General features: G+C 41.3%; 3 protein-coding genes across 4 annotated transcripts; all 3 read right to left on the reverse strand.

Moving 5' to 3' along the window:
- Window positions 1–552: 552 nt before the first annotated feature.
- On the reverse strand, window positions 553–5370 carry RB195_014423 (uncharacterized protein; the record flags this gene model as incomplete). Its single annotated transcript, XM_064204688.1, has 4 exons — window positions 553–697; window positions 1676–1749; window positions 4721–4888; window positions 5308–5370. The coding sequence occupies 4 exons, from the start codon at window positions 5368–5370 to the stop codon at window positions 553–555; spliced, it is 450 nt and encodes a 149-aa protein (XP_064060569.1).
- Window positions 5371–7680: 2310 nt separating this feature from the next.
- RB195_014424 (uncharacterized protein) lies at window positions 7681–11573 on the reverse strand (the record flags this gene model as incomplete). Of its 2 annotated transcripts, none has more annotated exons than XM_064204690.1 (8): window positions 7681–7811; window positions 9263–9375; window positions 9483–9568; window positions 10209–10260; window positions 10325–10518; window positions 10577–10612; window positions 11248–11319; window positions 11376–11573. In XM_064204690.1, the coding sequence occupies 8 exons, from the start codon at window positions 11571–11573 to the stop codon at window positions 7681–7683; spliced, it is 882 nt and encodes a 293-aa protein (XP_064060570.1). The 2 variants fall into 2 exon arrangements, with proteins under 2 accessions (XP_064060570.1, XP_064060571.1); XM_064204689.1 differs by lacking the exon at window positions 7681–7811 and adding an exon at window positions 9088–9176.
- A 3725-nt stretch (window positions 11574–15298) lies between these two features.
- RB195_014425 (uncharacterized protein) lies at window positions 15299–15911 on the reverse strand (the record flags this gene model as incomplete). The annotated part of the gene is made up of 3 exons (XM_064204691.1): window positions 15299–15439; window positions 15548–15699; window positions 15770–15911. 3 exons carry the CDS (start codon window positions 15909–15911, stop codon window positions 15299–15301), a joined length of 435 nt encoding a protein of 144 aa, XP_064060572.1.
- Between the last annotated feature and the right edge of the window lie 7686 nt (window positions 15912–23597).

Here is a 23597-nt window from a genome sequence, read left to right on the forward strand (position 1 = left end):
GTTTTCTCTAATGCGGTTTTGAAACATCAACCTTTCACTCGCAGTTCGAACCTCCTACGGACTGTTCCACCCCCGCCAAATTTGTTAGCAAAATAACTTCTTTGAAATCTTATCATTACCGCGATTTGTGCTTTGCGGTGGTTTCAGAATTCAACTGTTGCATTTGCTCAAACTGCGGATGCTTCTGTTATCTGTGTGATTTAGAGCAACCCTGACCTTTGAACATTGTGTAGCTCAAGGAGTGGAACAAGAAATTGGAAATTAAAATACTATACTATGTGATTAATGCTTAAATTAATGCACGATAAGAAAATGTCTAGGATGTAGATTGCATGAGAGGCCGCCTTCAAGTTCGATTCCCCTTAGTCATCCAGAAAAACGGCGTGAGAGACGGCGTTTACTATCGTAATAAGTGTCCTTGTTGTAGTATTCAGCTGTTTTCGCAAGTGTTTGAGCACTTTTGATCCACAATCTGTGTTCGCAACGACGCCGTAGTTGCACAAAGCAACCCTTGGCGACATTTAACCAAATTCCTTCACCAAGTTATTAAAGTCATTTCAAAGCTCTTGTGCAGCCTCCTACCTTCTTCTCGTCAGTATCGCCGCAGTTGCTGTACTTTTCGAAACTGATGACCGGGCGATCTCTAACGCTTGTTTCTCTGAATGCAGCAAGCAGTGCACTTGGATATCGCACTAATCTGCACTCTGTAACAAAACTATTATTGTACCTTTACTTGTCGGCATGTTTGAGTAGTTGGGAGGAATAAAAATTTTATCCTCGTGAATTACAAACTAGCATGCACCTGAAGGCGTATCAAGCGCAAAGGACGAGACGACAAAGATGCAAACAAAGGTAATCAAATTCAAAAAGAAAACTAGATACTCAAAAAGAGTTGAGCTTACGTTTACAATATCATAACAGTACAATTATGTGATATTAAAACAATATAATTACAACAATCGCTGGAATTTATTATTGCAAGGAGATACGTTGTAGAGGAGATCGTAATAGGGTGGTCATCGAAATGCGAAACAGGTGATGTCGTCCTTTGTTACTTCGCAGTATTTACGCGAGTGGATACTGTAGCTAAATTCTCCAGAAGCACAGAAAACGTCAAATCTGAAGAGAATCGCAATTTGTGGATTTAATAGCTGCCATATATACGTATGTTCGCATGAGTGGACACCCAGTCATGCAATATGTTCGCAGTTCGTTCGTTTTGAGCTATTAATTTCTGGTCATTTAGTTTATTTTAAAGAATGGCGTTCAAAGAAATGAAGTTGTGATGCTTGTCCAGAGTTTCGGTTAACTTAGTTATGTGGGTTAGACTTGTGAAATCTTGTGACCTGTGAAATTTCAATCCGCTTCGAATGCGCTCAGGCTCTTAACTGCAATCCGGCATCATTGAGGAATTCTGGAACGCGTTTAGGCCTTTACAGTGACTTACGGGGCCACGGGTTGTACCAGGTCAGTGTTTGTGTTTTTGTGTTCTAGGCGGTTCACCTAGATAATAACAAGTGTGGTTTGCATGATGCTTCAAAGGTAGCGTGTCGCGATTTTGAGGAGGTGCAGAAACCACAACGAAGCCCTAGAGTTTAAGCTGTAGATCGCGGAAACCAGCGGGAACCATACTCTAGTGAAACGTGAAAACAAAAAAAAAATCGTAAAATCGTACTTGTCTCCGTCAAACGCTATCTCGGTCGCTCTCAGCACAGCACGTTTTGAGAATGAGACATCATCAACCATTACCTGAAAGGCAGTTATCACAATCTAATCACAAACTAGAAGTTCTTCTGGGGTCTGTATCAAAATTCAGTATCTGAAGGCAGACTAAAAGATACACTCTAAAATCCATTACCCTTTAAGCGGAAAAGGTGGACGCTAATCTCACTCCCTGCAGCATCCAGGTTCCTGAGAACGAGTAGGAAACACAACCACACATTGAAAATACGAGCTGCAGGATTCCTGTAGCGAATAGACCTACGCAAGTCAGTGTCCTAAATTCTCTGGCGAGGATCACAAGTGAAGGAATGAGACTATGTACGAGGACGTGGAAAAGCTGCAATTGGAAAGTCAGACTATGCGCACCCTCATACGCTAATCTTCTACAGCAAGCAATCTGAAAGAGAAAGATCCAACACTACCTTTTTTATTCGTTCTTCGTCAAAAAGCACCGATGGTGGTATAATTTCTATTTCTTGAGTTCTATCCCATCTAAATTTCTCTTAGAAAACTCGCAATAATTCTAGCTGAAACCTAATGTACTTACCACTACTGTTTGAAACAGTAGAGCACTCATTAATAGTTTCTTTTGTAACACTCCGTCAGTGTGGCTGACAATTCTGCGTTCATTCTCTTCTACAACAAGAAGAAGAAAGAAAGAAGGAACTCACTCGAACCATAACATTAGCAAGTTTGCGTGAATTGCAGGTTGTATTCGTTCGAGGCACTGAACCCGCTAACTGGCGGGCGTTCTGAAAGCTAAGCTTTGAAGCTGATGAGTAGCCGTGATGTTAGTGTAGTTTTTAGCGAGCTACATGTAGTCAACCAAGAGAAAAGCGTGGAGGATAAAGGAAGCGCAATTACAGAAACTCTGAGATCAAGCACACGCTGGAAAACCTCTTCAGATGATTCCTACAAATGAAACTGCCACATTCGCGAAACAATTTTAACGTCGTTATGCTCTAGACATTTGTATCGCAGTACTTGTCACGGTAGCATTAGTAATCTTACACTAAATCTGAGCACCTCTAATCTGCTGACAGCGTAGCTTCAAGTCTCCGTCTGACTGTTTCTGAGCTACATCAATCTCTTCTTCACAGGTTGCGGGCTTTATGCCGACGACCTGCTGATGTTAAAATTGCATGTATTAATATGACACCACGACAGCAAATGATATGACTTTTTGATTTGATAATTTGATTTCGATATTTCGATAACTATTATTTTGATGATTTTTTGACGGCTCTTTCCAGCTATACAGAGTTTCACGTTATCATGAAAGAGATGCACCAAAGCTCGTCCCGGTCGCCTCTCTCGAACGGCTCCCGCGAGTTTCTGGGCTGAGTGCCGTAAATGACAGCGGTGACCGTGCGTTGCGGTAGCAGACATTGTACATTCCTCCGAAAGAGCAGAGGAGGGCCTTCTTGACGACCTTCTTGCGGTGCATGTTCGGGTTGTGTGGACGGATTTTTTCTCGATGGGCTCTCGACTGGTCTTGTCTTCAAAGATCGTGTTTCCTGTTGCGAAACTAGGGAACCAGGGATGGGCAGTCCTGATCGTAGCGGTGCCTTCCCCCAATGCTCTGTTGATGTAGCAATGTTGTCATTGATCTACTGCAGCGGCGCTATTTGCTGAAGACGATGGGTCGAAGTTGCTCTTGTGGAACTGACATCGTGTTCAAAGTTAAGAAAGGTTTCCCGACCAAATATAGCTTTTGCGGAGAAGCTTCAAAAATGTTCTACAGCTACCACACTATACATCATGGGTGTTGATCAAGAATCGAAACCTCCGCACTTTTCAAAAAGCACTGAAAAGATTTGCTTCCTAATCAACCTAATAGTAAAAATACATTGTTTGAAAGAGATCTCATCTCACAGGTCCGGTTATAAAAAGGGCATCCAGCAAGAAAAAGTAAAACAAATTGCGCTAAACTTTTCTAATTGGAATGGTCACACTAGAAAACTTCACCGCTAAAATTGGAGTGCTCATATTCTCCTAGGTATAAAGAATTTGTATAATAGTTAACAAAAGAAACTCACCCTCATATGTTTTAATATCATATGCCGTTTCTGATAGTTTTCCAGCGAAGCTAACCCTGAAAAGAGTTTTTTTCTTTCGTGATAATGGCATCTCTTTACGCGCTTCCACAAAGTGCTGTGTATTGACCGCTTTGATGAAGAGATCTTACATAGAAGTGGATGGTTTGTGTAACTGACAAATACCACAGCTCTTTGAGGTTACAAGAGATTGTCAAAATGCTGCCTTTAGTGATGTACTGTAAGCATGTAGAGTAGAATTGGAGTCCATGATGAGGGTTACATGAGTTGAAATCGTTCTAAGCGATACAAAATAACGATCTGAGAAGTTCTATGGTTTTGCATGTGCAGCAGTTCAAAAGTGTAGTAAAATTGCTGAATTTTGGTTTCAAATTTGTTCAACGTTCTTCCTCTCGCAGCTCGAATGATATTGGGGAAAATGTAGTTGTGGACGCTCTAACTTTTTTTGTTCCCTTAGTCTTTAGCTTACACGTCATGGATCCTGTAAGACTAATTCTTAGGCTTTAGGGTCCCGACTGATTTAATTATTCACTTCACGAAATAAGGGCACCACTGATTGCCCGTCTTCCAACTACATTTCACCCATAATGTGGATAGAAAACGAAAACATCCCTTTACATCCCAAAATTTGGATGAATGAGCGTAAAATCAATTAATGGTGAAATCAATGCCCGAAGTAGCTCCTTACCACCACACAACTGATAAAACGGTCTTTCCGTGAATTTGTTCCATCACTGGTAGAGGTGAGGTGCTGCCTTGTCAGGCTGCTCGCAGGGTCCCAGAAGAAAATCAGCTAGAGAAAACGCGCGCAGACATCCAGTTAATGAATATCGACCACAGCAATGCCATGGCAGCAATTCCAGAATGATAGGTTTGCATAAACGCCACAATAAAGGACTATGAAGAAGCAAGAATTGAGCGGCGTCATTACTATTCCTTACTCGATTATCGAAAGGTTGCCATTGAGGATGGCATCTCCTTTCTTTCTTCCCGAGAACGATTTTCGGCGGCGCATACGCGTTTCCTACTGGCGCTGGTGGAATTTTGGAATTAATTAGACCAATCTCTGGATCTCGTGAACCTTTACTCTTGGATTCAAAGACGGGATTCTGGATTTTCATTCACATCTCTCAAAAATACGCTTCGACCGAGCTGAAGATAACATCGATATTTCTCATTGACTGATGTCCAAGCTTCGGCTGGCAGAAATCCTAGCCTCCTAAGCCTCGAATTAATAATACAGATCTCTACGACGACAACTGTCTTTCCATTATTAACGGACTTTCGCAGTTCGCAGTTTCGCAAGCAAGCTTTGCACCATCTCAATTTCGATCTTCGTGTAAGCGAATGTAAGGGCGAATCCTACAGTAGTTCGTGTGCAGTGCATGCAAACCCGATTTTTTCTAAGTTGATAAAATTGTAAATAGTTGCTTGGGAGTCTCAATGTAACCCGAAACATTTCTTTCCAAACTTAATCTCACCACATATTTGCGTAGAAAGAGAACCATTTCTGTTCTCAACAACATACCCTCTGTCCCAATTCTTCGATGGTAAGGAACTTGAATCCATGGTTCATTAGTGCTTCCTTCATGTAAGGATTCCTGATAAGAAATCATCGTGTCTATGGATTTTTCTCCATTATAGTAAGACGCAGAGGCTAAAATCATGCTATATAATAACGGGCTTAGTCTGTCACGTGTGTGTATGTCTGTCCTTCTGTGCATGTGTTGCGTGTGTATGTAAAACGAAATTCCGAAGAGGGAGTGCGGCGGGTTCACGTGCGTTGGATTGGGGCGCCGGGGTCGTAGAACGGTAAAAGGGGTGGGGCGGGCCCAGCAGAGTGGAATTGTTTTGCCATTGGGCAGTATTATCGCGCAGTAACTTCGTGTGCACCGCGGCCACTGCACGCATTGCTTTTCACCTCTATGGCTCCTTCGTGCGTCAGTTTCCTTGCACGTTTGCCTCAGGTTGGTGACAGACTAGGAACGTTATCTTTATCAGTATGACGGTGTCGTGCACGTTATTTTATGTTAAACATCATTCTGTGATAGCTCTTGAGGAAAATAGGAAGAAAACCCATACATAGAATAATGCTTTCAAATTGTGTCTATATTATGTTGGTATCGGAGGGGTGTTTGAAGTTGGAAGGTAAATTTTCTCAAAATGTAGAACTGATGCGTTTAGAAAGAAAACTAAAAAATCTTTCGGCTTTATTTGTAGTGAAAAAGAAGGAATAAAGCGTTGTTAGGAAAACAGAACTCTGACTTTAGGGGAAATGTCACTACTATTAATTTTTGAATGATTTTGATCAATCGATCAGTAAAGCCGGGCGAGAACTCCACAAAAAACCCTGGAGTACGGCTTTAGCCGTCCGTTTAGACTGCTTCTTAACATTTGCTGTGTTTCGCTAAAGTAAAGAAAGTCGCTGTCTTTTAATGCTTAAATGTTGCGGTAAGTTGACGAAAAGTGTATAGTTGTTTGAGTGTCTTAGTATTTAGCTTTCATTTAACGCTGTGATTCGTTTAAGAAATCTATTCAAATATATAATAAAATATAATATTGTTTTCGGCCCTCCGGCAAATATTTGCACTGACGCAAATAATGGCCTCATGATGGGTGATCGCAACTGGGAGACATACGAATTAGCATAGGTTACTGTGCTTTTCTTGAAAAGTGCATGCAAAAAAAAACTTTATGTGCTTCGAAGAAGACAGTAACGTAATCTAAGCATGCGGCGCATTACAGTATAGCCATCATTTGCTTATCACGGCTAACGATTGTTAGTTCCCTGAGACAACAGTGTAATGCAGAATTCCAGCTGACTGTAGATTGTTGTACTGTAATAGCAACTCCTCTCCCTAATGATTATTATCGTTTTAGCCAATGAAAAGAAAGCAGGAAGCAGCGCGATAGCTGTGAGGAACGACTTCAATAACTAAGGAAGTGTGCTAAAATCGGAGTCAAGATGCGTCCTTGCACGACTGCGGGATCGCAGAGAAAAACTCTGGATCGTAATTGGTCGCGCACCTACGGAGACTGCTGAAGACAATCACGAGGACGATTTTCATGCTAAACTCAATACATTGACATCTAAGATAACCAGCCAGTAGGCAGTTATCGTCGGAATTGATGTGAACAATCCGATGTGCTTGGAAGGTGGCATTATTCTAGGAGGCAAACGTCAAGCAACAGCAGTTGTCTGATAGACCTTTGGAAGCAGACAAATCTCATCCTTGCGCATCACGGAAACGAACAGGCGCTTGTTTCTACGGAGTACTTGAAAACTCACTACCCTTGTGCGCAAGTGACGTTGACTACAGCGGGCACAAGGCGTGTTTTAACATGCATCGTAGGAGGAGCAAACTGTTTCCTGGTTTCACAAGACGAATATGGGGAATCGAGCGAGCTACACTCATACTCGTAATCCACACTCCAAACTATATTTGCTAACGGAGACCCCAACATCTTCAATTTCGTGATATGCTGCCTTTAAGAGAAATCGACGCCAACCGCTTACATGGCAATCGTCAAGAACGTAAAAACCGAAAAAGCAGCGCCCATGAGAACGGACAACTCATAAACTTCAACTTAATTACATTTTCGCAAGGAGCATTCTGTTATATCTTAAAATCCGCAACTGTCTGGCTCGTTGCATCATTTCGATCACTGGTTCTTCTCAGTTTCAAATACGGTTTGAAGTAGGTTGAAGTTCAGAGAAGAAGTTCGATAAGTTTTACCTCAATCAGAGAAAGACATGGCGGTTCTGATGATAAAAGCATGAAGAATATTGTCTATCACGGGTTGACGTTGAAGTAAGGACTAAGAGGAAGTTTAAAGACCCCGACTCTTTCATCAACTGTATTGAAGAAAAAGTACAGATAATCGCTACGTGGAAGACGCTTCATGTTTTGATGCCGAGGAAGAAGGTTGAATCTGCATCTGCGGAGATCAGATCGTCGTACAAAGTTCTGTCCGTTGCCTGCGCTACTGGAAATTTAAGACCAGGAGAAGCGTTTGAGGAGGAGCTCTGAGCTGAAATAGCTGAAACGTAGTCTGCTGAAAACGACGTCAGGAGCGATGGAGCTCGAAGGGGGAGCGGGGAAACAAGAATTTGAGAGATACATGTGCTTTAATAAGACAATATAACGGCGAGACAAAAAGGTATTCACCTGTCACTGCCAAAAGAGTCGCTGTGGCAACATTGCCAATCTCAGAGGTACAGTTCAACACCTTGCTAAAACGGAAAACGTGGTCGGTGTCTGATCTCGTGCAGACACACAACGCAGTCAGCGAAGAGCCACTGACCGCGTAGGAGTTTCTGGTCTGCATTCAAAAAACGAAGAATGGAAAGTCTCGCGAAGAACATCATATTAGCGCAGTGAAGCTAAAACCTCTTACTCCGTCTAGAATTCGTGAAGATCATACGTTCAATCTGGATTGACGATAGGCTACCGGACTGGTTGGGACACTGGGACTAGCTTTCACAATTACATTACGTAAGAAGCTATCATTTACGACGACGAACCATAGGAGAATATCTTCCCTGCGATGAACAAGATGTTACAAAATGTATGATTCCGGCGTTTTTTCTTCTTTTTTTACTTTCGAGTTTCTGCTTTGTCAAATAAGAAAACCTGAAATCTACATAAACAAAACGCTCGACGGAAATTGCACATTCAAAACCACTGCTATCTGGTGCTGGTGTCACACATACTGAGAGATTTTGACACATCGAAAACGTTGCGAGTAGTAATGCAAGGTTCTTCTTCATTAGTAAATGAGCTATTGAAGGGCATCTGAGGAAGTCACTCAACTCAGTTTTTATGTTGTTCTCACCCTCTTTGATTTATAACAATAGCGGTAGAACAAGAGCACAGGTGGAATCACGGTATTATCAATAAAAAGTTAAGTGTAGTGGAATTGAAAGAAAAGTTAATATAGCGACGTAATGAACTTTCTGCTTGAAAAGGAGGTGCATTATCGGGCTTTATCACGACATTAAGTTCATGAATTAGAGCACCATAGCTCCGAAGCCAATGTATTCCGATTTCTCTATCCCGCGTCAATGAATGCCACTGAATGGGCTCCACACGCGCTCACGAATCTCAACCGATTTTGAACTCAAACTATCAACTCAACAGTCAAGTCAGACTTTTAGGAGCACCTCTGAAGCAGCTGATCAACAACTTAAACTTTATTCTTTATTTTACTAATTAAGTGCTTTATTTTAAAGCTAACGGCTTATCATAAAATTGCAAACAAAGAAAAGCAAGAACGGCAATTCTTGATTATTTTTCCCCTTTTTTTGTCAATTGAGCTGATGTCCGATCCATGACAGCCATGCAACTACTACAGGCCGGAATTTGTCTTCCAGGCAACTGAATAACATTTCTACCTCTAAACACACAGAAATCACAGAAAAATCTCAATCAACACTCTAGCTTGGTCGATGAAATATCGTCTTTTCAATGCCTTTTACTCACCGACAGTTGTCGCAGCTGGAACTAGCTCGGCTGTGTTGTCCTGAATAGTGAGATCTGTGACATCGTTTGTTGGGCTCTTATAGTCGTAAGATGATGACGATATGGGAGGTGAACTTAAAGTAGAAAGAATTTAACTTTACCAGAGTTTTAAGGAACAACCCATAGTCAGTTTCTAATGTTATTATTAATTTTTCCAGCTACTAACAAGGGAAAATGGTACCTTGGGACAGGTGGTGGAAGAGCCGGAGACGAGTCATCGAATGTGACAATAGAACTATGGTCTTGCGCGTCAGTACTGTACGTGTTCTGAAACTGACGAGTCCTAACGACTGCGGCGTTCTTTGTACGTGATTTCTTAGGGCTTCTAAGAGTGCAAAAATTTTGGCGCCTACAGACTAGCGTCTTCTTCCAGAGAACTCAAAACTAAACTTTGACCACTACAAGAGCAAAACGTATTTTTACGGCAGAGAACCGGCATCGTTTTGACTACTGCAATAAGAAACAACCAAAATGATTTGAGATAAGAAATATGTCTTTCCCTCCACGTGCTCCGTTGTGATCCAGCACAGTTACTTGCCTAAAAAGCTCTCGATAAAAGGTCCTTATTTTAGGAAGTATGTCTCTGACCATGACAACTCACATTTCTGGGAAAAATGCAAGTGAAGGAGCACTCGAAAGTTAACTTGTAGCCTTTTTCTAGCAGGCTTTTTTTTACGTTTTCTGACAACAGAAAAGAAACTATGTGTTGGACACAAATTACTGCAGTTCAGAAAGGCACGTATTCTGTTCTTGCGAAAGAATTCCCAGTGAAAAAAGATAGAGGTGCAAAAATTTAAGATATTAAGAGGTCATTATCGCCTCAGCATTATGATAGCATTCAAGAAACGGATATGTTCATGTAAGTTAAAAACAAGATCACGTCTCAACGGAAACTCTGAAAACTTGCCAGTGTAGCTGGTGTCGACTTCAGTGTTGAGTACTGACTTGAACCTGACCCACTGCAATACATACAAGATACAGGTGAAGTCTGTAATATGTTATATATTGTTCAACGTCACCTACACATCATCAATAATGGACACTGTCTGGACGGGACGAATTGGCTGCACAGGATTATTGTAATGAGACTCCGAAGCAGTGTAAGCGGCTGTTGGTACGGGTACAGAAGGATAATACACCGGTTGCACCGTCTGGTAGGCAGAGGATGAGGAATAGTACGTGGGATCTTGGGATGGTAGTGGTTGAGGAGCGCTAGCCTAAACAACGAATTCTGCAGGCAACACTGAGTGTACGAGCGCCAATATTTGTACAAACCTCAGAAGTTAAATAGGTCGGGACTGGAAGCAGCTGCTAAAACAGTTAGATTTCATAAGAATGAAATCCACGTATTCCAAAGAAATGTTAAGAGTCAAAGAAATGCTTGACACTCCTCTTTTGGACTTCCTGATGTTCATGTGGCAATTCGAAACTCTCACCATGTCATTAGCACGAAACTTGGACTCGTAGTCTTCGCTTAAATGATACCCTTCCCAGAATGTAAGGCTTCACAAATCTCATCTATTAATTTTGTGTATTTACTCAACAATCTTCGTGAGAGGTGTCTTTTTTCACAACTATTTTTACGACTTATTGTAACTGACAGATGTGAAAGTGAAACAATACGTACTTTGCAAAATTTTCCTCTTTATGTTTTCCACGAATTTTTACAGAAAAGTACATAATTTCTGAGTTTTGGGCGAAAGAAGGAGCGCACTAGTACTCACTAATGCGCATCTTCTTTTTGCCATTTTCCTTTTGCCGTTGTGAAGATTTTCCTCTGCTTTTTTCAAAAACTCATGTAGTATACAGACTGATTTTTTCTGATTTTTTATAACTCTTCTGCAATGGGACGACAATCAGCTAGTAATTTTTGGAAAATCATTCTAAGGAAGCATATATAGAACTGGGCTGCTGCTGTATAAGAAAAAGAGATAAAAAATGCGGACCTGTTGAGCAGCAGGAATTGCAATTTGTTCAGATACCGATTGGGCAATGGGTTGCGTTTGGTGATATGTTCCCTAAAAATTACGGCATTTGTAATTGTTGTGGGGCTATTCATGTAGGTAACCCTCGCCTGGTAAAACGACTCGGCTGGAGTCGCAAGCACAGCGTAGTTTGATGCTGTAGGACAAGGTAACGGAATGGCGCAGGCTGGCGTTGGTGGACAGGTGGCAAGCTGCGGACATGTAGCACATTGGCATCCACCACCTCCACCCACAGGGAAGAAGAAAGCGGCCGATTGTCCAACGAGCAGCAATCGTAAGATAATCATGAATATTACCTATGAAATGATGCAATAACTGGAAAATGTAAAATAACTTCAAGAAGTAGTTGCGAACCTACGGTGTGAATAAATCATAATTGAACGTTTATCCCTCACTTTCTAATAAGTAACATATGTTGCACGTTTTTACTATCGAGCAAATTGAGCAAATTGGTTCACGCGCGAAACAATGACGAAAGGTACGCTGCAGTGCAATGACGAAGGAGTATTTGATACTATGATAGGAGAGATGTGATGGAGAACTAAACGTGAAGCTAAAGATAATGAGGAAAGCGGCAAAATTGAGAAAGAAGAGAAGAGTTGAGGAAAATGGTTGCATCATTTACCGTATTACACTAGCAGAACAATTCTGTGCGTCTTTTTTCCAGGCGAAGTCGACTCTACTTGTTTACTTCTAACAAATTGCGGTGTACTATTCATAATCTCTTTTACTGCTTCACGAAACTGTTTTGTCATTTTCATGGAATTTAGTTGTGCTCAATTTTCAACACTAAGTGAGGAAGTCTGTAAACACAAAAATGATCATTTTCGACACCCCGTTTTCGACTTCAGCTTGAGGGGATTCTGCCAAAGCAAATTGCGACATCACAATCTTTAAGCGCAGATTAAGTTATTCCAATCCTAACGCTGAGAAATGCAAAGAAGTTTTAAAATCAATGAAGAATAAATTACGGCAACTCTAGTCCTCTTTCCTAAAAAGTAACCGTACCAGAAGAGAGCAGATCAAAGAGAGTAAAGAGAGTAAAACTTACTCAAAATGGCTGTTAGATTGTTGCTCGGAGAAAGTTAGAATTTGGATATCTTTTTTTACTGCCACCCTAAAAAAGCATAGGGTTCCTGAAACCTTCGTGGAAAGTAAGAGAAAGCGAACGTGGGAAATTGAAAAGGCGCCTCGGCACTTAAATGTGAAATGAAACGGTGAGATAAGAAATGCGCGTCAAGACTTGCTAAGATTTGCAACAGATGATCTTTCCGATGAAAAATCAACGACGGTTATGGATGCTTTTTTGAATTTGTTTCCATCCGTGAACATATCTGTGTTATATAACTTGAAAATGGCGAGGGAAAACTTTTTGTCGGTTTATTTCTACCTTTATGCTATTGGTTTAGCTCACCTTGAAGAAAATAAACAAAATTAAAAGAGCTGGAAATCGAAGGAAGCTATGACCCAACAGCAACCAGATACAGGAGGATTAATTGCTACCGTCGTACTTCTTATTCATCCTTCTCGTACCGAACTCCCACCACGTAATTTTGAGTGCCTGCATCTAATTGCATTGGATACGATGTAATTGGAAAAGTTTATTGTTTACTTATGATTTCATCACAAGAAGGGTTGGAAGAAATGAGTACAAATAAGGCGGTGCTCAGAATCTGCCCAGATGGACAGATTAAACATAACCTATAAGGAAAACAGGAAGTGAGAAATGTTGTTTTGAGGCCATTCTCAGTAAGTGTCCGTCAATGGTTCGATAGTCAATCGGAGCGAGTTCATAAGTTCAAGTGGAAACAGAGCGACACGACGGACGATTCCACCTGAGCGTGAGTTATTGCAACAATAGTCCGGATTCTACTGTGCACAACGGTGGATCCGATAATATAGGTTAAGGCGGATTTGTTTGACTCCGACATTTAAACTGAGGTGGTGCATCTAAACCGTCGTGTGAGAGGACGGATTAATTTCTGGACTGACTTCTTTTCGCCTGCAGATTTTCTGGAGTAAAGAGTGGTAACTTAAAATTGTCCAATCACAAATGTACGTCTCGAAATGTAAAATGTACGACTTGTAAAACACAAACCTCTATATATTTTCGTGGGGGAAGATCTGTTTCTCGTAATGCGATGCAAATTTACTCTTCCCTCCTGGGAACGTCAGTGAATCGTTGATCCCAATGCATAGGATCTATGTATACTGGATGTCGTTAAAACCGTGTTAGGTTTCATACTGCACACATGGCAGAGTAATTCTCTCAAGGTCATTTCGTTCAAACTTTTACGTACACTTTCGTCAAAGATTAAATGAAGTTGACTATCCTTCAATGCAAAAAGGATAAAAAATAAAGTTTCTGGCGTTAATTAATCCGCTTGGGATGCGCCTCCACCCTCACTTCAATTCAGAATCGTTTGTTTACGAACGTGTAACTGGCCTATACAATCACTTGCGGTGGCCGGCCGATGTGTCAACTCAGTGTTTCATCCTCCCAGACAAGTCTGGTACGAATTTATATACTCCAGAGGGATGAAGAGTTTGGTGAGCACTAGAGCGGATTCGAACCTCCAGTCGATCGTGCGGGAAGCGGAACCTCTCACCGCTACACTACAACCAATAGTGTAATTTGCTGAATTGATAACATACGTAACTTGTTAATTGTTGCCTGCCTGCTTAGTTCAATCCTGAATCAAGGTTTACAAGAAAAATCTTTTGTTAGTGAAAAAGCAGCTACCGTTCATTTTCACTTTCTGAAAGCTTCGAACTGCATACCCCCTGTAGTAATAGTACCTTGTGGCTTCTATTAGCGAGGAATTTCTATAGCTTTATATGATCTCATAAAAAGGGAGCCGATATGTGTATACCTGAAAACTGAGTCAGAAGTACGATTTCAAAACTTCTCTGTCCTGCAATCTAGAGATTTGAGCCGCTATCAGCCCAAAATGAGCGGGAAATTTGCCAGTTCCTGGACTTAATCGTACAAACATCCGTGACTTATTGATGTCCAAACGAGTGGTCCTCGCTCCGCTCCCGTCACTAAAAATTCAAAGCAGATGCACTCTCTGTAAATTTCTGCCGCAGAATTAAAACAGTCTCGACCTCGAGGTCCGCTCAGATCTCTCACACATAAAAGTACATTAAGTGGAACTCTTTCTTTCGGTTCTACTCGCTCAATTCTTTTCTTTTCAGAACAGAAGGGGCAAAAGGGAGAGTTCTCAACACCACATTTGCGTCCGTTTTCACAGCATTTTTCTGCATTTGATCGAGACTGCAAGGCCATTGAAACTGATATTGCTGCTATTCGTGGAAAAGGGCGATGCTTGAAAGTAACGCTCGTCGTTTGTCTTCAAACATTAATTTTGTGGGTTTTGACGTTGAAAACGGAGCACACAGCGGACGGGATCAATCGTAGCGGGTTGAAGGAAAACTCCGTCTTCCCCTTTTAAAAAGCAAACAAAGTTTCAATTTCATCAAAATTATTCTCTCCAGTGTTTTTCATTCCTTCGTTTCAACAACATTATATTATCCATTAATTTTTGCTTCTTACTGCTTTTTCCACCTTTTCTTTCGTTCACGTCATTTTGTTCACGTCATGTCTTTTTTGTTCTTTTTTTTCATCCTTTATACGATGCTCTCCAAGCACAACACAAATCTCACAAACAGCTTTATCACCTCTACTAATTGCAAAGAACGGGTGGCGAAAAAAGGGGTATGTGCGAAGGAGATGAAGTACGTTGCGGCAGACGAGTACCGCTCACCACGTTGAAAACATTCGTCTCCAATTACATGAAAGCGACGAAAAAAGCCCTAATGCCTTTCTTCTTTGATGAAAATTCCATCAAATTAGGTGTGTAGTGTGGTAAAAGAATTTCTATTTTCACCGTCCGGAACTATCGTGTATGACACTATCTTCCCATTTTTATTGCTGAGCAGTTATGAAAAATGTAGCACAGTGGGACCTGCGGAAGACCGAGATAAATGGGAAGATATTTATTCCTCAGATTTAGCTAACAATATATTCCCTTCCTTCTTCTTGGAATACCAGCTCCAGATTTATAGTTCCAATGTCCATAGTCGTTTTTGGCATCTTTGCGTTCGTTATGTATTTACTGGGAAGAATGAATGAGACCTTGCGGCTTCCAGGCTAGAAAATAACACTGATTCACCAAATGAACTCCACTATTTCATCAGTTAACACGAGCGAAAAAAAGCGTTCTGGCGGAGAGAAGATCACATAATCACATTGAGTTACCTTCGGTACTCCCCCGACCTGCGTGACATCATTGCAGTCGTGGTAGATTTTCAAAACGGGATCAATCTGTGTTGTTTCTGATGTTCCTCCTGATAGCATGAATTCACCCTTGGCATCTGTGTAACCTTGGCTGAGGAGGTCGTCTGGTCGTCCTTGAAACAAAAAATAGTTCTCGGAAAATCTAGCACTAGAAAACATCATTATTCCAATAAGTGAGCTAACCAGTGTCAGTATCCCACAGTTTCACCCTCACGTTCGATGCCGGTGCAGTTCCACACAAGAGTCGTCCTTTAACCGCAATTGACTGATCACGTATTGCTTCGCACACTGCCAGCAAAGTGGTGGCAAGGACCACACGATACATATTGGAAATGGGATGAATCTGTAATAGTTACTTCCAACTAAAACAATGCACCTTTGCGTTCGTTTTCTTGAAGCCACTGAACAAAACGTCGACAAAGCTGACATGACCACAAGTCTCGTCTGAGGACTAACCCAAGTAAGTTATGTAAGAACCAGATTTATGGATATGTCAGCCGTGAGAGTAAGAGAGCTAATTGATGGCGAGCGAGCGAAATTGGAAGGTATTCAGTTTGGAAGCGCTATTTATCGACTCTAGAGCTATGAAAAACCTCCTTGAATTCTCACAATTATTCATTCCCTATATGACTAACGAAATAAAAGGTACAATTTGAAAGGGCACAATCGTTATGAAAGAGTCGTTCTTCTCATTTTGATGTTAGCGCTTTAATAAACATGAGTCACAGAAGATCCTGATATTTCTCACTGACTCATCAAAGAATGTACGGAATAGTTGAGAGAGAATATAAGTTCTGTAGAGTAGTTCTGAACCCGAAGGAAGTTGTTTCTCGTCTATACCACACTTTTATGGAATTATAATTAAGCAAGAGTGTAAAGTTGCTACAGCAGACTATGATATGCGAAACTTGTTCCTTGTTTGTGAGGCTTTGGATAAAGCCTATCAAACCAGAGTTATTATAAGTGGAAAACCTGCGTTTTGTGGTGGCATTTATCATGCGCATTGTTTGCAGGCAGTGTTTGTGGCTTCCACAAATGGCCCGCTTAGTGGGCACCATAAACAACGTTTTCATATCATGAAGCAGACAGTAATCGTTGCACAAAAAAAAATTCTTCTAGCATTCTCGCGCTCATATGTACATGCCGCTAAAATGGATTGTGTAGCCTATGACTCAAACGCAGGCTGAAGAAGATTTTTGCGAGACCACTCAACATTTCGTTGCGTTTTTCGTTTCGCCTGGATCTGTTTTGATCATTGCGATGTTGTCATACGTTGTTCAAACAGAGAGAAGGGGCCGTTCGAAAATCAGCACCATTTAAACAACGATGTAGAGGATAACCGTTGTACGTGATTGAGTGATCTGCTTGTCTCCACAATTGTGTACGAAGCGCGCCTCCTCCGTTGGGTACCGTGGTGGGGACGCGGGGATGTAGCATCTCGAGAATGTCGCAAAACGTTCTCCACTAAGTTTGTTGTGATACTAAAACGCATTGGAATCTGCAGAAGGTGATATCAAATAGCACACAGTAAATACAAGTTTAAAGTAAAAAGCAAAGAATAAAGTGCTCGTCGTTGATCAACCCTACGAGTATGCGCCAACGCGTTCGACATCAATGTCATTTAGAAGGCGTGTGCATCCTTACAATGTCTTGTAGGGGCTAACTGGTGTGTGAAATGAGTGTTCTTATTCTCCCAGGGAAGACTACATCAATTCGCGAATCGTACAAGCAAAAGAAGTATAAAAAGCTTGTTTGGCTTTAGGGCCGATTCAAACCTCTGATCGATCACGCAACCTCAGCGGAATCTCTTGGCAACCGCGCCAAACCGCCCCCTTCGGTAATGATTATTTAGAGAAAAAAGCTAATTGGGGGAACCAAATAAGGTTAATAGGTTAATTTGTAGAACATATTGTAGAAAGAATTAAAAATGGTGAGGCAATCTTATATAATCGGAATATATATGTCAACACCTTGAATCTTTATACTTTATCTACTTTTGGAACAAGGCATATTTCAGGGCCGAAGAACCCGGCCACCGAGAAACCACCGAATGAGTTGGAGGCTCTGATCTTTCTATAGAAAAAGAAGTGGAAGTCTGGCAGAGAATCACGACATTGTCGATATTTCGTTGTTCATTTACGAGTCGCGAGATGACGAACATCATCCATATTTATCGACGAAAGAGAGGACAGCTGAATTATAAAGGAACGTTGTTATAATCCCCCTTCATAAGACACAGAACCAAAGAACAGTCAAGCAATTCTGTTTTTGTATCTAACATACAAGCTTTTAGGTCCCACTGTTTTCTGGAGAGTCCATCAATCATTGCGAAGAAACCTCTCGATGAGCGATGAACAAAGTAGCTTTTATTTTGCTCGATTTACGAATAAAAAGGTGTTTTTTGTCTCTGCTTGAAGAGAGAAGTGATCGTAGAAATCAATGGAGATGTTTTTTTGAGCCTCGATGTCGTTTCAAACTCTCTTCATCGAGGTTTGTCAGCGCGCTTGCACTGATGAAATCTCAGGGTTGCTGGTCTGGTGATTGACGGCATGAATCAGTCAACTGCTGCGCTTCGAACACCAGCCAGATGTAACTCAGTGTTCAAGGAAAATGATGGAGCAAGAGAAGGAACTGTATATAAAGCCTTCCTGTTGAACTCTGCATTCGATAGCATCATGCGGAGAAGAGTTGGGCCGCTCTTAGTGTGATGGTACGAAGGTCCGCTAATATCGTCCGAGCACTGTCAGAACGTTCACTGGTTGATTTCGTGAAGGGCAATTTTCACACAAATTTCCTCACACGAAACTGCTGCATGTTCCCAACAGACCAAGGAGTCTACTGACTACTCCTCCATCACAATGAACTTGAACAGATATTTCCTCCTCGAAACCTTCAGCTGCACCAAAAGCAGATTGAAAGAGTGAGTCAGTTTTCTAATGTAGGGTACCGCAGCGATGAGTTATTATAGTTATGTCTGCTAGGACCAATTTGGTATTCTTCAATTCCTCAACGAAGTGTCCTTGTTCGATTTCTGCCCTAACTTAGTGAATGTGTGAGCCTATTGGTCCGCTATTTATCTTGAAATGCGCACGACAGACACATGACCAATCCACGTTTAATAATAACGCTCGAAGATGCTGTTTAGATGGCTTCATGGCAACTACGGTTGTTTTCTATGAAATTAGAAATCAGGGTTTCATGCAAAAGTGGATTCTGTGTATTAGTGGATAGCGCATAAAAACATCAACATCTTCTTTCCTTCCTCATGAAAATCCTTATGAAAAACCGCATTTTCTTTCTGTCACACTATATGAAGACTATCAGGTGAATCTGCTTAAAGGCATCACCCCACGAATCTGAGGTGGTGCAGATTTCAGGTGGAGTATTCGTATACAGGATGGGAGACTACGGAGAGGCGGGTGATTCCGTCCATTTCTTCCTAATTGCCGTAAAAAACGGCCCGGAAGATACGGCTTCATTCGTTTTGGCGCACCATTTTGTACAAGCGGTTCGATTGGAGCGCGCCAGTCTTGTGCGGCGCCGCATCTTCTGGGCCGTTTTTTACGGCAATCAACAAGAAATGGACGGAATCACCTCCCTCTCCGTAGTCTCCCATCCCGTATACGAATACTCCACCTGAAATCTGCACCACCTCAGATTCGTGGGGTGATGCCTTTAAGTTTCTCTGAGAATACTCTCATATCAAAGGTAGATAACACCGACTGTTCGTAACTGGAGATTCTCTAGAAGAAGAAGAAAGGACTTCATGTATTGATAGAGCGAGGTCGTCTTTTCTGCAGATGATGGAACGATTAAAAATGGATAGACTTTCTTTGAGCTCTTACCGTAGTTTTAAAAAGATTTGTTCGGCTTTGCTGAAGGACGATATACTTTGGCAAAGATGATGGCTTTAGATCGTAACATTACACGCCGATTCAGTCAAGTTGTGAATACATCTCTACACGTCACGCTACACACTAAGGAGAGGAACTGTATGATAGTATATTTCTGTATATTTATGTACTACTAGAACAAAATTTATGTAGTACAAGGTAAAAAAGGTGTAACTCCTGCTTGGTGCATTCATCTGAAAACGGGATAACGAAGGTATGATTGCGCATCTGCGCCCGACGGCACTGAGACGGGTGACTTCAACGGTGTCAAATTATTTTTTTGGGGCCAGAAAGCAGTAAACCAGAATGAGGCGGGTTCCACATCATGAATTAGCGTGCCTGAATTAGAACGCATTGAGGCAGGTTTCGCGTTCTTAGGATTGTGCAGCAGCACCAAAAAGATTAGAAATGGGATGGTGGTTTGCGTTTAATGGCATTTGGGATAAAAAACAATGGAGTGGAGTGAGATCTGAGAGTCCTATAGCATCACTTTGAAGCACAGAAGTTGAAAAAAGTGAAGCATGTGCCTCAGAAAGTAAAGCGACTAATGAAACCGCTGAACATTGTGTGCCGACACTGGAAGGTGGAATCGTTGACGTTAGTAATATGCCATAAAATAGAGTCAAATAAGTTGTAGAGGGAGATGAAAGGTTAGTAGGAGCCTCACATGCATCCAGGTGTCCCGATGAAAATACCACCAGCGAAAAATGCGACAAACGTAGACAAAAAAGAGGTAGAGGTTGAGAGCACATGAATATCATCATCGGAAAAAAACAGAAAGCTTATTCTGGAAGCTCTAAATTGTTATTCAATGCCTATTATCATTCGTATAAGATTTTTTCCCTTTTGATCCCAATGAAAGTTTAGAACAGTCCATAAATAATATGGCACCATTCCGTGTTGTCCCACAGGATTGATGATTCAGTTTGATGTTTCGGGCGACAATACAACACTTACACCTTTGAAGAAATGTATTTCATTATAGTAGCTGAAAAAATAGTTATATTCATACACTATGTCGTTTTTTTGTACATAAAAATCACATTTCTTTGACATTTAGAGAGAAGAATTGGATCTAATAGTCTAACAAACAGAAATGGAGAAAATATGGATAGGACATGGGATTAGCCCGGCGTCAGTTGAGTCGTTATAGCAGCCATTGTAGGTGGCCTGGGGGAACGGTAAAGAGGGTCCCGGCGGATTCTTCGCGAATGCCTCCGAGACGTAACCTGCCCAGTGGATATGCTGGCGGATACGCGAGCATCTCGAAGAGGTCACGTTCCAGTCGTTCATGAAGACGCAGACAACCGTCATAGATGTTCTTCTACCCACAGAGACGCAGAACACTGAGCAGTTACGAGGAAATATGCAAAGAAGAGTGGTGTGAGCTGTCGAAATTAGCGAATAAGTCAAAGAATAATAGTGTTAGATAGAAATACATGGGACTTGTATGGTGATCTAATGAAGAAAGAGAGTGAGTTTGTCTTTATATCGCCTTCAGAAAGTCTAGAAATCTTACGAAATTTGAACTCTTTTTCTTCCTGTAAGTTCCGAGGAAGTCAGAGATACAGAAGGTCCCTCTGTCCAGAAATAAATTAGGCTACAAAAATGCTTGGGAGTTACAGGATAACGATAATTCTCATTACCGTTACTTTTGAAACCTGGAATGTTCCTTCTAACGAAAATTTTTATGCACGTATTTTGAACCTATTAGATACATCCTTATCTCATATTTCACGTGAGGATTTCTCTGGTACGATTACAAAATTGAGATCACCTCACGTCACAAAATTGCAGCGAGTGTGTCTGATTCTCCAAAACAATTTAGTAGATAGTGAATTATATCCTAACCGGTGATGCAGCGTATGATTAGCGGTAGGTAAGCAGAGTCAGCTATTTAGGTGCTAACGAAAGTGAATATCTTTAGGACACGCACCATCGCTAATTGCTCTGACGAGGCATGACCGGGGCATGCTCGAAATCCCGCCGGGACCCTCTTTACACGCACCCGGCGGCCTGTTCACGGCGGTTACATGGTGCCTGAGTAGGTTAGTCCACAAAAGGTCACCACTGGGTCGATCACGACTCAAAGCCGAAATGACAGCTATCCCTGCAGCATTTACACGTCAAAATAGTTTTCTAATCATATTATTGCACATGGACGCTATTTCGCCCAAAAACTGATGTCGGAAGATGGTCAGAACACATACAAATCCAAAGATTTTGTAGGTAACATATCCATGGATCATAACTGTTAAGTAAGAATAGAAACCAACCCGAGTATAGTGAAAGGGAAAACTTCGATGAAAAGAAATGTGCTTGGCAAATGAGTGCAACATAGCTGCGAAAAGGCACCAGTGCGTCTGATCCTTACATTTGATAATAGGAGGTTGATCGTTGCTCAGAAATAAAAGAATTGATTGCACATGTGAAATTACTGTAGTTTCCTTTGTCAAGTTATATCACCGCATTTTTTAAAATTAATAGATAGTGAAGTACGACGTATCATAGAATAATTTGGGAGTACTTCAACGTTAACATCTGCAGCACTGAAGAAAGAAGTGCAGCTCCTCTTCAACAAATATGACAAGAGAGATCTCAGAAGCATGTTAAACGCTCTTCTAATGCTCTCCTCTCTCACGTTATTGGAAAGTTGTAACAGGAAGAGGAAGCAAAGACTAGCCAACCCAGACTATTGAGTAATCTAAAATTCTAATCTGGCATCCGCTGGATGTGTGTGTCTTCTAGTAACATGTGGCGAAACTTTTCTTTGTGTGAAATGCAATGCAGTTTCCAAAAGCATACAAGTTTTCAATGAAATAAATAATAAGTATGTCAATGCAATGGATTGTCAGTCTGCATCGTTCTTAGAAACATAGGTTCAACAGAGATTCAGATTGCATTATCGAGTGCTTGTCTAATGGTAAAATAATCCCTCCTATGGGCAAACTTTTTCTGCACAACGTCATTAAAAAATGTGCATAGAGATTATGGAAAAACTTTGGGTCTCGCAACCACTATATTGTGTTTTCGAATAGTAACGGATTTTTTAAGGGAATTAATTTCACACGAGTGAAAAAAAATCGATTAGATTTCACCTCGAACAAGACTGCCTAAAGAGTTGAAGAAAAGTGATTTGAAGCAAAACTCCAGTTTTATCAAGCTTTCTGTTCTTAGAACACACTGAGTGTCTAGTTTCTGAGGACAGTAAACTCGATGGTGTGGTGAGTCAGTGGTGAGCGCGCGAGAGAGTGAGAGGAACCGCAGTTTCCACCTCACGAACGGTGGGTGGAATCGGATCGCAGACACTCCTCCCGGTCAGATGAGTGCAGAAGTCTACATCTGAAAGTGGAACGTGAAATGAACAAAAACCTAGATATTAGTATGAGAAGGCTCGAAAAATCCTTAAATAAGTCAGACACACGGCCTTCCTATAGATTTTCTTAGAAGTCTACAGATCACCTTATAAAGTGCGAAAGTTCTTTGGCACATGTAAAAAATGTGATTTGTGTATGTAAAGTCCGTAAAAAAAACATTAGCTGTTATGTTTCCACTGACCATGTAGCAAAAATGTGTCGATAATTGTCTGAAGTTGCATCCAGCTTTAACGGTGCAAGAGAAGCTCAATCGTTGTTTGAAGCAATGTTCCACGACTTTCTCACTTTGTTTCGACCGCTCACTACAGCCCTGTCGAACATGTTGCTTCGTCCTCTCTTTGAATCTCTCTCAAATCTTATCACGGTCTCTTCCCCGAAATCACTCTGCTGCGACGTACGGCGCCAGCTTGAGGCCTTCAGCGGCCCATGGTAGGTCATGCATGTTGGAATTGGTGACGGACTGGCGGACAATTTTGTGCTTTTTGTATGTAACAGTAAGTGTGTGGTGTTTTTGTGTCTCTTTTTATTTATTGGAGTTAAGGGTCTTCGTAGGTCGTCACTGTCACAACTTCAACATGCTTCAATTCTGTAGCTCATGTGTAGTCTTCGAGATTGAACCTAAGACTTATAGCATACTACCAAGATCAGAGGTACATTCCTCGTTCTGAAGGCTCTCTCTGGATCATATAGATTCTGCAATCCTTTTCTTTACGAACCAAACACAACAAGAAGTACGTGAGT

Source organism: Necator americanus, chromosome V (assembly GCF_031761385.1).
Source record: "Necator americanus strain Aroian chromosome V, whole genome shotgun sequence".
NCBI classification, from domain to species: domain Eukaryota; kingdom Metazoa; phylum Nematoda; class Chromadorea; order Rhabditida; family Ancylostomatidae; genus Necator; species Necator americanus.